We start from the raw sequence: 17500 nt of genomic DNA on the forward strand, positions 1-17500 counted from the left end.
CCAAAACCTAGTGACTGCCTTGCTGTCTACTAACTATAATGCCTATAGACAGCTGCCTTCTAATAGTGTCCGAATTATGATTGCACCGCAAGGGAATAACTTGGAATAATCAGGGATTTTTTTTATTAATTGACAGCAATTTGGCACAAAATCTGAGTATCAACTGAGACACCAGAGTCTAGTGTTAATATGGTGCTGAGACAATGATGTACTCAAATAGGCAAACTTTCATATACACTTCCATTCAAAAATTGGGGGTTAGAAAGATTTTGTAATGTTTTTTTTATAATAAGATGTAAAAAAATACATTAAAATGGCAATATTGTGAAATATTATTACAACTTAAAATAACTGTTTACTATTTTAATATATTTTAAAAATATTTTTTTTCTGTAATGATCATTACTTCAGTGTTACAAGATCCATCAGAAATCATTCTAATATCCTGATTTGCTGCACAAGAAATATTTCTTAATATTTTCAGCGTTGAAAGGTTGTTTTGCTCAATATTATCGTGACCTTGATACATTTCCTTGATACATTTACAAGTTCAAAAGAATCTTTTTGTACAATATAAATGTCTTTACTGTCACTTTAGGATCAATTTAAATACAATCTTGTGAATAAATGTATTAAAAAAAACTTACTGACCCCCAAACTTTTGAACTATATAGTATATATAATTTCAATTTGACTTTGGGTGATGTTCCTTAGTTTTTGGCCATACAAACCTTAGACTATTTTGTAAGAAGTGTGTATGATGCTGTCTAAGCTCACTAGGTTATATGACAGAGCTATTATGGGTGTGCAGGAAATGCTTTGTTGAATGGTACCTTCCCTCGCTTGCTCTCTCTCGCTTTCAATCTTAAAAAGGGAATGTTAATTAGGTTATTAGCTAATTTTCTGGCTCCTCTTGAGGATATCATTAGATTTACCAGCTTTCTGTTTCATTAGTGCTTTACTACATTTCGTATTTCTTGAAATATCTCATTTGACATGACGGTCATGCTCTCTGGGCGGTTCTTGGCTGTGACTATGCCTCACTTTGTTTTTTTACATACTGTTTTTTTTAAAGAAGAAGTGCTTCTCAATGTGTGTGAGTGTGTGTAATGAGAGGGAAGGCACAATCTGTTGCTTTTTCAAATAGTGAGCTGCAAGAATTATGTTTTTTTTAAGCCAAAACCTGGAAACGAGTTAGCATTTTAGCATCCGGTTCCATCGTCCTGATTTTTTGAATGGGTTTTTGGTCAAATGCCTGAAATAATATCTGTGGTGAACACAAGCTCAAGATATTTTCACATTTTAATCTACGATATAAAATACATCAATAATACCCCTTGAGATTTTGGTAACACAGTATTTTTATGCAGTATGATGCATTGTATGGTCTCAAGAACAAGTGTAACCAAGTTATAATATATGATAATACTTATGTTATGCCTTTAGAAAATATAGTGCATATAGTGCAATATAATGCATGACAAACAACCAATGTCAGATGTAACAATGAATCTGCAAATATTATAATACATTTTAACTTTGGTTACAATTATTTATGAAAAGATATAATTATTATAACGTATTATGAATACCTTTGTAACGCATTATACAAGAAGGCTTTAAGCAAAGTATTACCGAGATTTGTCTTGAAAAAGGTGGTTGCTAACAAGTGGCTATATATATATATATATATATATATATATATATATATATATATATATACACACACACATGTTTTAGTTGGATGTTTGTCCAACATTTTTTACATGTTATTACTTCAGATTGTTTAGAGAACATTTAAAAGTAAAGCTCCCATAATGTTTTCAAGATTACAAAACATAACGTCCCCTTAATGTCTGTATAACCAAGATAGTTCTGAACGTTCAGGCAACATTCAGAAATGATGATTTTGTAACTTAATGGGATTGTTAGCAAAACATTCAAATCAATGTCAATGTCTTGTGACCTTGGTGTAGTTCCTTTATAGCCCATGTGTAACTTTTTTACTTCTGGAAATTGTATTTAGGCTTGTTAATTTTTGAAGATGATCTTGATGAGCAAAGCCTGTAAGAATCATAACTTTTGTTAGTCACAGAGCTTATAACTCAAAAGCCAATGAAAAAATCCTAATGTGTTTTTGTCGAGGGAACCTGGGTGATGCAAACCTCAGGGCTGGCCTTAAAAAACATGTCATTCCTGCAGCGCCCTATACATTAAAAATAGAGGTTCCAAAAGGCTTCTTTTTTTTTATTTGCATCGATGCCATAGAAGGACCATTTTTGGTTCCCCAAAGAACCTTTCAGTGAACAGTTCTTAAAATAACCATTTTTCCCACTATAAAGAAAATTTTAAAGAAACTTTTGTGTAATTGAAAGCTTCCATGGATGTTACGATGGATGCCAATAAGGAACCTTTATTTTAAAGAGTATATTATAAACACAGTCATTAACACTGACATCTCCCCTCTTCTTCTTTCAGAAACACAGTGGCATGGTTGATGAGGTTCTATGTGTGAGAGAGATGACTGCTGCAAAACATGATAACAGCGTCATCTGCGAAGGAATCAGGCTGTTGTGTGTGTGAATGTGCGTTTGTGTCAGATGCAGGTTCTCTTGGCATGCAGCATTTCTATGAGGAGGTTGTTGCAGGGCACCTCTCCGCTCAGGTGTTTGTAGCACAGGTAGTCTTCGGCTTGCGCGCTCAGCGCTCTGAGCTCGGGAAGGCGTAGCAGGATCTGGCTAAACCTGTCCGGGAATTGCGGATACGCATACAGTGTGTACTCCAACAGCGCGGCGTTCACCTGCTCGTACACGCTCTCGACGTAAGGCTGGTTTTCCAACAGTTTCACATCTGCAGAGTGAGAGATGCACCGATAGAGTCTCATTAAAGACGGCATGAGTGGAAAATGGGTTTTCAAGCACTTTCTGAACGCACACAAACACACACACACATCTCTCAGGCACTCTTATTATGAAAAGCAGCTTTTGTTGGAGCTAAATTGCTCTCACTTAAGGGAACGCGAACAATAAAGGAGCATTTTCTCCTGAAGCTGAGAAAGAGAGGGCCACGGCAGCACGGACGAATATGGGGTCAATCCATTAAACTTCTTTTGAGCCGGAGTCTCGCTATAGACGGTGTGTGTGCGTCTGCGAGTGGATACGTGGTCCGGCTCCCTGCCTTTGTAAACAGGAGCGATTCAGAAGGCTTTCATTTTAATTAAGTCCATTACCCAGTTAGCGCACGGCCCGCACCACACAAAACACGCTGCCACTCACGACAAATAGCCTGATACACACGCGTCCTCGTTAGTGTGGATCAAAATCAATGCAATATTCGTCTTTTGAGAAGTTAATTAGCCTCGGTCAAACCCCAGCGGGGGAAACATAGATACGCTCAATAAGACACCGAGGACAGGGTGACGGTGCCACCGCGGTGGCTATAAAAATGTCTTTTATATTAAACTATTACAATATCAGCAGCAGCGTTGAACGGAGGGAGAGAGACAGAGAAAGAGAGGAAATTTCCCACCTCTTCCACAATGATACGAAGACGATTTGGAGTTAGTTAAGAAGTAAAACTCATTCAAACACTTGAGCGGAATGAGAATATAATCACTTTGGGTCTTTTGAAATTATAATAAAAAGCTGCTCAATAGACATACTGTTTATTTACGATGCAAATCTTACTCTCCAATGATTTATGTAAAATAAGCAACAAACATCATCTTAGTTATGATGTCACAACTATGAGCACATGAATGTGTTTAAAAGTTTGTTAGTTTTTAAAGACATTGAAACATTTATTCAGCAAGGCACAAGTTAAATTGATCAAAAGTGACAGTAAAGACTTTTAATGTTACATAAGATTTCTATATCTAATGCTGTTATTTTAAACTTTCTATGTATCGAAGAATCCTGGTGTCCAAAAAAAAGGTTTCACTGTTTCCACAAAAATATAAAGCAGCACAGTTGTCAACATTGATAATAATTGGAAATGTTTGTTGAGCAGAAAATCATCATTAGAATGATTTCTGAAGGATCATGTGACACTGAAGACTGGAGTAATGATGCTGAAAATTCAGCTTTAATCACAGAAATAAATTACATTTTAAAATATTAAAATAGAAAACAAAACTTAATAGTAAAAATATTTCACAATATTACTGTTCTTATTGTATTTTTGATCAAATAAATGCAGCCTTGGTGAGCATAAATGACTACTTTCAAAAATATTTGTAAAAAATCCCCAAACATTTGAACAGTGTCCAGAGACACATAGCAGTTCAGCAGTTTAGATGCAAAGACGTCAGCCAATCACATCAAAGCTACAGTAATAGCACGTGCTGTCTCACCTGGGTTAAAGAGGATGAGGTATTTGAGACAGGCGGTTTCTCTGCGGTCCAGCTGAAGCTCTTGTAGACGATGCACCAGCTCCTGACCTCTCTGTATCATCCCGCTCAGAGTGACCCCTGCCTGGGCCAGCAAAGACGCCAGCTCAACCTGACCCACACACACATATGCTAAACATCAATTGAGTGGATCCAGTGTGTGTGTGTGTGTGTGTGTGTGTGTGTGTGTGTGTGTGTGTGTGTGTGTGTGTGTGTGTGTGTGTGTGTGTGTGTGTGTGTGTGTGTGTGTGTGTGTGTGTGTGTGTGTGTGTGTGTGTGTGTGTGTGTGTGTGTGTGTGTGTGTGTCTGTGTGTGTGTGTGTCTGTGTGTGTGTGTGTTACCTCCTGTCCAGTAATGAGAAGCACACTGTCCTCTTTCCCATGATGCAACTGTCTGGCGATGTAGTCCAGCACAAGAAGCTCACTCCAGCAGTTATGCAGCAACTTCATCTGATCTCCCACCTGTGGAGCAGAGAGAGAGAATAAATGAAAATGGACATGAAATGTACAAATATTTGTGTAAATATGCATTTGCATTATGGAAATATAATTGCTCAGAAGCTTCGTAGATCATATAATTGTTTCAAATCTCTGAAAACTTAGTTATATTTACTGATATGTATTATTATTATTTCATTTTATTTTATCACTGTAAAAAAATAATTATTTGTTTCACTTAAAAAAGTAAGTTAACATGGTTTCCTTAAAATTTTTCATTTAAAAGTTAATACAATGAAGGAGATTAACCCTAACTCAAAATATTATGGTATCTGAACCACATTAATTATCTAAGTTTATTTGTCAAAAGATAAAAAGTTGTGATAACAAATCATGAAAATATTTTTTACAATGAATTTACACTAATATTTACATTTGTTTATAGTATTTACATATCACTTATATTTTATTTAATAAGAACATTATTTCATTTGTTTATCTCATCTAAATTTCTAAGATAAAAAAAATTAATAAAAATGGAAACAAATGAGACAAAGATAAAATATAAAAGGATAGAGATGTATAAATATGAAATGGAAAATGGCACATTTAAGCAAAATGTGAGAAATTATTGAAATCTGAAACTCTAAAGGAGACTTTAGTAAGACTCTATTTGAGATATTATGAAATTTGATATTTCCTTTTAAAAGTTAAAATAGCCTACATATTTAACACACACACACACACACACACACACACACACACACACACACACACACACACACACACACACACACACACACACACACACACACACACACACACACACACACACACACACACACACACACACACACACACACACACACACACACTTCTCTGAGAGCTGCAAGTTTTCCACCGCCTAAGTTACTGTATACAAATGGAACAGAATGGATTGAACCATCATTCAGGTTAGCAGAGCCGTGGATGTGATTCAGTGTTCATTAAAAGAACTGCAGTAGCTGCCCGCTATTGTGCTTCACAGTCCACAGTCCTGTCCAGTACAGGTATAATTGGATTGAAACTATCCATTTATGTGGATGATATGAAACTATCCAGTTATGTGTATGATATAATTCTACAGAGACAACTTTCGGCTCACTGTTGCAAACGAGATCCGTGACCCCAAAGAAGCCTCCCGAGGCGGCACAGTTAATTGCAGCAGAAACGCACTCGCTATTTTTTTAAAGCACATAGAATTGGACGCTAGATCAATCCCTTTATGCCACACTCCTGTTGCCATGACGAGAGATTGTACGGCACATTCTGCACACAGTGAAGGTAGCTGGAGTCTTGCATGTGCGCATCTGTTGAACACTGTACCTGTGTGTCTACAGCAATAGACAGACAAAAAACGCACAATAGCTTTCTATGCAAATGGAGGAAAGCAATGAATGCTGAGGTGAATGTCATTAAACACTATTTCACCGTACTGTAAAAAGCATAAATTTAAATCTAAGGAATGGCACAATTTCTGTACCCCTGCAATCAGCAAAATTAGTCACAAGCAACTAGTGCTCTCAAATATGAAATCAAGTATGTCTTTATAATTCACCCAAAAATCCAAAAGAGGAAGAACACATGATGTGGAAATTAAATGACATGAGGGTGAGTAAATTATGATATTTTCATTTTTAAGCTATCCTTTTAGCATCTTGTCATTTGCATACAAATAAATGGAGAAAAAGCAAGTAACACTAGCTTATTAAAGTGAAGTATGGGCTAAAGCTAGTGAATGTTCTGACTGTAGAATACAATGACTGAAGTGCTTTTGAAGCAATTCATTTCATATTTGAAAAGAAAAAGCTTTCTGAATTTTCAGCAGCATTCACGAATAAACATTAAAACCCACTACATATTTAACTGGAAGTGAACCTGCTGATAGCTAGTGTTTTGCAATGCTTAGAATCAAGCTAGCAAAATATGATCAAACAACAGGCCTATGTTTTAAAGCACAGTGCCCGTGATTAAAGTAGAAATAAGTTCAGAAATAACATTCAGAGTCACATAACAGCAAAACGGGACAACCAGAATCTCAAAACAAAGCAGTGAGCCATATTAAAATGGCCATATATCATTCTCATTAAAACTATGCATTTTGAATGCAAATACATTAATGAATAAATAAATAAAATTGTTAGATAGATAGATAGATAGATAGATAGATAGATAGATAGATAGATAGATAGACAGATAGACAGATAGATAGATAGATAGATAGATAGATAGATAGATAGATAGATAGATAGATAGATAGATAGATAGATAGATAGATAGATAGATAGATAGATAGATAGATAGATAGCAATTTGAAAGCAAATAAATGATTCTCTCAAGTTACTTGTTTCATATTGACTTTAAAAGTAGTATGAAATATAATGCATTGTGCAACAAAAAGGAATATCCAAGCGTTAATAGCCACAATCTCATTTAAAAATCTCATTTGGTTCATTGAGCGGCATTCAGGTTTTTTTGTTTTTTTGCTTTCTAATTATATTTTGTGTGAAAATGTGGTCTTTTCTCATCTAAAGCACCAAGTAATCCATGACTGGCCAAGAAAAAATGATAAAGAAAAATAGGCTTATTGATTTATCAAAGTGACAAAAAGCCCAAAGAAAATGAGTGCTACAATAAGGACTTTCATAAAAACAGACTTTCCTTTTGAATACTGGACTTGCAACTTACTACCATTAGTGTACTAGTATTTTTCAGTTTGTCCTCAGCGGCATCACTATAAGTGTTGTGTGAAGCCGCTTTTGGAGAGTGTCAAATGCCCTTAGCACCCCGGTGTGGGCTTTTATATGGGACAGAGAAAAAGCTTTACTCTGAAAAGATTATGAGTAAAACAAGACCCTTGTCCATTTCTCAGCAGTAGCTGTTGACTCTGAAATCGCACACACACGCATCCACATTCACGTCCACACTTGAACACCACAACACTTCCCTGTCAGCGCTTTATATATTTTGTAACCCTCATTTATCTGCGATAATACCTGCCCGCTGACCCAGACTTCCACAACACAGGCTTTATTCTTGTAGCTATTTCTCTCTCCGTTGTATCTTTGTGGAATAAACCCGCCTCTTTTTTGTGTTGCAGGAATTTGGGATTTTGACCCAGGACACACATATCAAGCTGTGTGAATGAGGAAGAAAAAAATAACAAACAGACGAAAGAGGACATAAGCTACACTGAGAATGCAGTTTACTGTAAAAAGTGATTAGTTCACTTCACCTAAAAAAAAGGGAGGAAAACCGTTGCCATGATTGAGTAAATAAACGTCGTGCATAATTGAAAACAATAAGATATGTGGAATAGTCAAATAGATAACAGTCATTTTTTAATTGTAGTAATATTCCACAGTGTGTAACTGTTTTACTATATTTTTGATCAAATAAATGCAGCCTCGGTGAGCATAAGAATCTTCTTTCAAAAACATTTACCGACCTCAAAATTTTGAATGAAATGTAAGTCATCAGTGTATTGCAGGCATACAAAGAAAATGCTATACTGCAAACTGTTTGCAAGTTGTTTGCTAGAACACAGAGTCCTTGTCTGTAGATAGAGATGCACACAAACCATCCAAAACATTTTTTTTAAACTGTCACACTCATACTGAATGAGGTCTGCATATATTAGTCCTCAGACGGTAAATAAACTAACAGTTCACATCCGGCGTGTGTGTGGGTGTGATATGTGTGTATGAACACACCTGTTCAGGTAACAGTATGAGGTGGAAAGAGTCCATCAGCACAGACAGAGGAAGTGATGATGGTATTAGTACTGTAGTTAAGTGAGTGTGTGTTTAGAGTCAGTCAGTTGTGGCCTTTCACTTACAGAAACTTCCATGGTATTAATATAGCTTACATAATTATTGTACTTTAGGCCTACATTAAAGTTGCTGAAATAGCTTAGCTAAATAAAATAAGTTTAAATACACTTTTTCAAAATAAGGAATTATTAATATTAATTCTGAAACAATGATGCCTCTTTAAACAGCATGACTAACAAACTAAAAGATTGTATATTTTGTCCAATGAAAACAGTGTATTTTGACAAGAACACTGACAAGTAAATAGTAAAAGACAATAATTATGGGCAATCCTGTTATTACTGTGAGCCAGCAACATCATCTCCTGACCTGTAGTTAGCAGACTAAATCAAACAGATGGAGCAGCAGGAATGACGCCGGAAGACTAATTCACCACTGGTTCCCTCGAGATTTTAGTTGTCCGTGTGTGTGTGTAAGAAAAATTGGCAAGTGATACTATGTACTGTATATTGAGTGTGTGTGGTTGAAATGCTGTAATGTATCATTATGTACATGCTGAGTAAAATAAGGTCTGTGGTAAACACAACTTGAAACTTGAATTTTGTTCTACAATGTAAACTGCACACACTCTTAAAATGAAAGATTCTTCAAAGGTTCTTAGGTTTAGTCTTTTCATTGGGTACTTTAGAGATTAAAAAACATCTTGATGTCACAGTTTAGGTTGTTCAGATCAGAGTATTAGTTTCTAAAGAATTACTAAATAAAAAGGTCAGTAAAAAGATGTCCTTATGACATCAGAATGTAAAAAACAACAACTTTCTTTCTAATATAAATCTTTATTTTTAGGAGTGAATAATATTCAAATGAGTAAAACAACTATATTTTCTGGAGTAATCTGATTAATTAAAATGACAGAGACTTGTTGAATTAGAAAAACCTTCACACGCAGGCCAGACTGAACACACTGCAGCATTCACATTCTCCCCTTATCTGGAGTGGAATGCTGTTGGTAACCCCCACACACACGCGCGCACACACACGCGCGCGCGCACACACACGCGCGCGCGCGCACACACACACACACACACACACACACACACACACACACACACACACACACACACACACACACACTGGGTCTCCATGTTTTATGAGGACATCCCATAGACATAATGATTTTTATACTGTACAAACTGTATATTCTATCCCCTTACACTAACCCTAGCCCCAAACCTATCCATCACAGAAAACTTTCTGCATTTTTACATCTTCAAAACAAAAAACCCCACTTAGTATGGGTTATAAGCTGTTTTCCATGGTAACCAAAAAAGCGTCACGATAAGGTTTAAAAATAACTGCTAGAACTATCTTAGTGAGAACATTTGGTCCCCATAATGTAGGGTTTACCAGGACCACACACACACACACACATACACACACACACACAGACAGGGATTGGAAATCACACCATTTTTCCTTTGTCTTTTTATTTTATTTTAATAATAATATTTCAGACTTTACTTCGGCCTTCCTATTTTTTTCCAAGCCTCGGTTTCCTACCCCTATTTCATCTCTATTTGTTTGTGTGTGTGTGTGTGTGTGTGTGTGTGTGTGTGTGTGTGTGTGTGTGTGTGTGTGTGTGTGTGTGTGTGTGTGTGTGTATGTGTGTGTGTGTGTGTGTGTGTGTGTGTGTGTGTGTGAGAGAGAGAGAGAGATTCAAATGCTGTAATGTATCATTGTGTGCATGCTGCATTGTCAGCAAAGTTTGGAAACACTACAGAGAGAGACAGGAGCTCAGAATGAACAGAAGAAAGGAGTGTATCCTCTATTTCCTCTAAGACAACAAACACACTAGAGTTTATTTAAAGACCTCCTCAGGACTACCAAATCTCAAGTGTTTTATTTAAAGACCCCTCAATGCCATGGGTTATAATGGACATTATATCGCTTTCAATTTTATGACGCTATTATTCTCCAGAAAAAAGTTAATGAACCTTCTTAAATTAACCCGAAATATATCGTAGCATTTTGGATTATCAATAGATCCAAACTTCTACAATCAATACAATTTAAACATGAAAGAAATTATCCCTCTTCAAGTCAGATTATGTTAACACAGGATTTGTGAAGATATCGCTAAACCGCCAGCGAGTCAGTCATGGTTTAATAATCTTGTGATGTAAAATAAATGCTACTAAATGAATTCAGTTCAGTATCCAGTATGAATTCATAAAAATAGGTATTTTTAGTTCTGTGATACCCCAATATTTTAATTTGGTATTTGCAACTACACATAACTACACAATTGTTCAAAAGTTTGGGGTCAGTATTTTTTTTAAAGAAATTAATTCAGGATGCATTAAGTTGATCGGAACTGACAAATTATATACAAATTATTTATATTTCAAGTTAATGCATCCTGAATAAAATAATTAATTTCTTTAAAAAAAATTACTGACCCCAAACTTTTGAACAATTGTGTATCATTGATAATAACAAGAATACAATTTTACCATATTTTTGATCAAACAAATCCAGCATTGGTGGACTTCTTTCAAAAACATGAAAAAATCTTACCAACCCCAAACATTTGAACGTTAGTGTATAAATGTGCACAATAGTGATTATTATCTAAATTCAGTCTATACTCAGTCTTTGCCATCAACACCAGTTTAAACCCTCATTACAATCCAGTGCTTCATGTTAATTACGTCATTTATAGCAGAAAAACACATACATTTTAAAAATGACCTACAACAAGAACAGACATCTTTGACATCACTTGACATCAAATCAGACATCACTACCAATATAAATGGGACAGAGCAAACACAGCAGGCCTGACTGTTTATCTAGAAACACACACACACACACACACACACACACACACACACACGCTCCCTGTTCATCCATGTCAGCATCATCTCATCACACTGATTGCATCCGCTCCGTACATGCAAACATTATTGTGTGTGTGTGTGCTGATGAGGTGTGCATTACTGTCAATCCTCTCATAATTCGGAATATAATAGGATTTTGACTGTGTTCACACTCACCTTGAGCTCCTTAAAGAAGATGCAGCTGCGTGCCCATTCCACGATGGAGAAGAGCGTCTGGTCGGCCATGTGGCACATCAGGCCGAAGGTGCTGAGTCGGTCCTGTTTGACTGCGAGGCGTGTGTTCTGCTCCTGACTTCGAGAGTTCTGTTCCTGCTGCAGGTGGGCCAGGTGAGCGCTTATCTTGCTCTGCACCTGTAGCTCATCTTGCTCACAGCGAACAAACTCCAGAACCAGTGGTGGGACCGTGGAGCCCGGTGGGGCCAGTGGCGGGCTGGTCGAAACTCGTGTCTGATCCATGTACGTGTAGCCTGGGACCGATTCTGGGGAGCTGGCGCTTGTGTAGTGCTCTGAGCTTGTGTAGTGGTCGGGATACTCTGACTTGATGGCACGGCCGGATAGGTTTGGATATAGGTACTGTGCTGGCAGAGGGGTGTGGGCCGGGATTGGGCCAGATAAGCTCAGGGAACTGGATGCGTACAGGCTGCGTTCATAATCGGTCGGGGCCAGTGAGGTGCCGATGTTCAGGTGTGTGTTTTTCTGAGCTGGAATGGAGAGAGCAGTGCTAAAACTGTAGTCAGACTGTGGTGATGACAGCAAAGGGGGCGTGGCTTCCATCTTTAAGCCACTGGCCCGGATGAGAGCTTTCTTCTGCTGTTTTAACGCCCGGTCTCGTTTGTACATGGGGCCGAATTTATTTCGCCCTCCTCGCATCCTGTCGGCACGGACAGCTGTGAGCACAAACAATACCATATTACATTGCGCTTTATAATTCATGTTCATTTGTATTATGGTGTTCATTGTTATAAAAGTATTGATGTTATAATTCATCTAAAGTTTTATACAAAAATAATATCAACTAAAAAATTTCTGTATTAAGTTCTGCATAATTAAATTTCATTTATTGCTTTGTTTCTTGCTTTCAAGTATATAAATAAATAAATACATAATAATAATGCATTTGTTGAACTGGAAATGTTCTTATATGACCAAAAACTGTAAAACCGTTTTTGGTTCTAATTGGAATCTTTGTTTTTAGAAGTGAAGTATTATGTTCTATAAGTTGAATGTTGCTTCTTGTCCGTTTTTCTAAAATTCGTCCTTCTATTAACTCACGAACTAGTTAAAAATACCATAGCCTGACTGATTAAAATAGAGCCGTGCTTAAATGAATACTTAACCTTGATCCAGAAGCAGCGCGCGCAGCCGGGAACGCAAAGATGCAGATAATAGCGACCTTGCAAGAAGCTGCACTGCTATTTCTTTTTTTCTTTTTTCACAGTTGATTTTCCCCCCTGGTCTTTTCTCTTATTCTAAATCTACACCTGAAACTAATCAACCGGCTGCAATGCAATTTAAATTCTGATTCTTTTTTTTTTTTTTAAACAGACCAACATGCCTTAGAAAATATAATATTTGTTCAGATTGTATTTATCATGGGTATATAACACATACATGTACATTTGAATAATAAATAAGATAGTAAAATAATAAATAAATAATAAAAGCTCTAAGAATGAAAAAAATGGATGAACAATTACCCATTTTATACGAAATTATTTACAAATGTAAACCCTTAAATAATTGATTATTATTTGACCTCGAAATATACGTTATAAATTTCAGATGCAGTTATACTGAACTGAATTTGAGATTAAACTGTTCCGCTCACCCTCCAGCCGCATCCCGACGTTGAGACATTTCTGGAAGCGGCAGAATGGACACCGTTTCCTCTGGGTTTTATCAATCTTACAGTCTTGACTCTCTGCACATGTGTACCGTTTGTTATTCTGTACGGTCCTCTTAAAGAAACCCTTTATAATGAAAAAAATAAATACTGTTACGATTCGTCAAAGGTAAAAAATCAAAACAATTAATAAATAGCCTAATATCTTTAAAATGCAATTCTAGAAAAAAATCAATTACCATGGTAGCTTTAAAAGGACCATATAAATTATTATTTTGTTTGCAGTGACATCAAGAACAATCTAAATAGCCTAATATTTTTTAAAAAATCATCATAAAAAAATCTATCATTTGATACAATGTAAAAAATGAAACTGCATCTGTATGCTTACAGAGCTGTTTCTTCACCTGACCCGTACAAATATAAATAGCCTATATTGAATTAAATATTTAAATTAAACAAATGATTCTTAATTGAACAAAACAGGTAGATTATTTGATTTATGATTTATTACCTTGCAGCTCTCGCAGGTTAATAACCCATAATGATAGCCAGAAACTTTATCCCCGCACACCGGACACAACTCTTCCAGGTCCGTATCATAACTGTAGTCCATCCCGCCCCGCCGAGCGCCTGCGCACACACACACACACACGCACACACACTGATAAAATAAAGGTTCTTCAGCGGGTCTGCAAAGAACCTTCTTCGTATCAAAAACGTTATGGTTCTTTGTAAATTAAAAATCTTATTGCAGTTAGGCCTACATTATAGGCTACATTTCTGGACCAGAACATCGATGGATTTCCATGAAACTCTGGATTGAACTAGATCATTAAAAAAAATATTGATGCACCAGATTGTAAAATCTTTATCGGTTCTAATTGGAACCTTTATTTTAAATGTGATCTGATATAAAAAAAAAGAACAATAATTTCTTAATACATTTTACTTAATACAGGCCTACATTTAATAAAGCAGGTCCTTTCATTGATAATTCTAGTGCATTTAAAGATTTCATTATAGTCGACACTTTAGCATGATGACATTGTAATTTCTGTCTACGCTTAAACTGCTTTTTAGCAGTACATGTTTCTAAAATCACATCACATTAAATTAACAAGGAAATATTACATCGGCATGATTTAGTGTATTTAATTGAGCAATAATAATAATGCTGTCTATTTGTATTATTTTGTTAAATATCTATAGCCTATATTACAGATGCTGTCATAAACATAGGCTAATTATGTGATATAAAAATATTACTTTAGGCCTACCAATAGAATAGCCTAATCGTTCTTTCACGCTGTTTGGTTGGAATGCAAATGGGTCCAAATGAACTCACGAAAGCATGTGATGTTGAAGTGAAAGAACTGTTACCTGTCAGTGACTCCTGCTCCTCTGCGGTGCTTCAGTACTGCTGATCTTAGCGCGAGGAATTTAATCACTAGAGCCGCGACACCCGCGCGAGCCTGCCGGTTCACTTTGTGCGTGTTTCCCCGGTAAAAACCTGCGTGATGTCTGTGAGGACAGCGCGAGGGCAGCAGCTCTTTATTAGTGTTTGGCCTTGTGCGTTCACACAGTAGACATGCCCTCATATTCTCGCACACGCGCGCGCACGCACACACATACAAAAAAGGAGTGAATGAGCGACAGGAAGAAGCGCCTATCTGCAAACAGGTACTAAGGATGGGGAGGAGACATGAAAACGTTTTAGTTCAAATTAACTGAATAATTTCTGATTAAAATTAACTCTTATATGAAGAGTTCTTATATGAAGAGAGACTCTTACCTACTTGAGCAAACATATAGCCTATAGGCTACTTAGGCTAAATCAACACTGTAAAAAAGTTGTTTCCTTAAGTACAGCCAACTTGGATGATTAAGTCATCTCAACCTAATTTACAGGAAACTGGCTTAAAAAATGAGTTAGAAATTGCTTAACTTATTTTTATGAGTTAAAGCAATGTAAAAACATATGTTGTCATAACTTATTGATCATAAAATGTTTTTGTGAACGTGCTAACATTATTTTGTCGTGTTAAAATAAAAAGCATCATGTGCACAAATAATCTTAAAGTAACCTTACATTTATTCATTATTATGATAATTATTTGTAAATAGCATTTGCACACTTAAATGATCCAAAGCAGGCATGAATTTGAGGCATTTTTGCTCTAAAAAATAAAGGTTACAACACGTTTTTTTCTTTTCTTTTCTTTTTTTCTCGCAGCGATGCCAGACGAACTATTTTGGGTTCTTCTAAGAACTGGCAAGTGAACAGTTCTTAAAAGTACCATTTAATTTAATCTGAATAACATTAAAAAAATCTAAAGAACCATTTTCCCTATAAAGAATCTATTGTATAGGCCTAATTGAAAGGTTCCATTGATGTTAATGGTTCTTATGGAACCATTATACCAGTAAAAAAAAAAAACCTTTATTATTAAGAGTGTATAAAATCTGAAAGATCAAAATTTCCACGGGCCATTCAAAAGCAGTGAATTAAATACACTAATAGCAATGACATACTGTGATCTGATAGCGGACATGCAACTCTTAAATCAAAAGTTGTCCATTATTATGTTATTTTGACTAAGGCCCTACATGACTCGTCATGCAATCGTTGAGATTGATGCATAATTACAAAAATAAAAATAAAATGAAAATAAACTAAAATTTCTGATTGACCTCGTTAAATATTTTTTGGTATATCATAACAGTTTATTTAAATTATACTAATATTTTTACTTTCTTTCTTTTCTCCCATTAAAAAGCAGGTTGGACCTGTCTGATGACGGACGGTTCTCTCCCAATGCATCATCATCATCTTCAACACAATCATAACCGACTAATAAATCCCAATAAAGGTTTCCGACCTCTGATTACATTCGCATTTAACCAATAAAATAAGAATAGGCTATAGATAAAACAAAAAAAGAAAGATAGCCTACCAATTTCAAAGACGATAAACTATCACTGAATTATTATGACGTATAAAGGATGTAGCCTATAATAGCCTAGGCCTTTTTATAAGGGCATGTTTTGTTTTATGTTTTGCCTGAATGTCAAGTGCAAAAATGGTCACACGTAAAACATTTCGATTAAAACTGAGGAAGATTTTTCTTATGAAATATTACAACATTAGTGGTGTAAGAAAATTTGAGAATGTACCCATTAATTTCACTATCAAAAGAGACAGTTTCCCCTTGAATCACGTAGGCATTCAATTTAATGACTTAATCGGCATTGGTTTTCCAACCGCACACACACGCGCAAACAAAACATCTTTCATTCTGTGACTCCTGCACACGAGTGTCTCCATATGGCGCATTTCCCATCAGTCATTCATTGTGCTTCTTAATCAATAACGAACACGAAACACACCGTGCAGAGGTGCTGAAGATCGTTCTCCATCAAAGATACGTGGAACATGTGTGCAAACAATAAATACAATAGCTGACGGGCCCACTTTAATTTCTCATTAGCATATTAATTAATACACTTCAGGAAATATTTGAGAAGCACAGATCAGAGGGTGAGTGCCAGAACAACATCCGAACTAAAACATAGGTCGTATGTCACCGTTTGATTAGAACAATCACATGAATCTGACTGCAGGACTAATTGTTTCAATTAGGCCTAAAAATCGTACGCTTTGTTTCCCTGTTCTTGACTTCCTTTTGTCAGCCAAATACCCCCTACCCACAGATGAAAAAAAGAAAAGATAATCACGTAAAACCTGTGAATTCATTCAATTATAAATAAATAAATAAAATAGCAAAAAATAATAGTTCATATTATTATAATAAACTATTCATTTTTTAAAAATATTTATAATTTTATATATTATTTTATTAGACTATTTATATTTTAAATGGGGCTTTTTTGTATTAAAGCATACAATCATCACAATTATATAATTTATTATCACTATTATTACTGGCCCACATCCAAACATTTGGTATAATAGCTCCAAATAAAAAAGAAGGCATATGCTTTTACATCATTATTGTGTTTGACACATAATTCAATATATCAATATTAGCCATCCACACATTTGATACAACAGAACCAAAAATGCTTTGGCATGGTTTACTTCACTATAGTGTTTAGTG

At 35.8% G+C, this 17500-nt stretch overlaps 1 protein-coding gene across 1 annotated transcript; it reads right to left on the reverse strand.

The window, feature by feature from the left end:
- Nucleotides 1-2073: 2073 nt before the first annotated feature.
- On the reverse strand, nt 2074-14883 carry nr5a1b (nuclear receptor subfamily 5, group A, member 1b). Its single transcript, XM_077194204.1, has 7 exons — nt 14763-14883; nt 13894-14012; nt 13365-13506; nt 11693-12423; nt 4729-4848; nt 4352-4499; nt 2074-2850 (listed from the first exon to the last, which is right to left on the reverse strand). The coding sequence occupies exons 2-7, from the start codon at nt 13993-13995 to the stop codon at nt 2597-2599; spliced, it is 1497 nt and encodes a 498-aa protein (XP_077050319.1). The 5' UTR covers nt 13996-14012; nt 14763-14883; the 3' UTR covers nt 2074-2596.
- Nucleotides 14884-17500: the final 2617 nt, after the last annotated feature.

Source organism: Siphateles boraxobius, unplaced genomic scaffold (genome assembly GCF_051911475.1).
Source record: "Siphateles boraxobius isolate OS27281-9 unplaced genomic scaffold, OSU_SipBor_1 11, whole genome shotgun sequence".
Taxonomy (NCBI): Eukaryota; Metazoa; Chordata; class Actinopteri; order Cypriniformes; family Leuciscidae; genus Siphateles; species Siphateles boraxobius.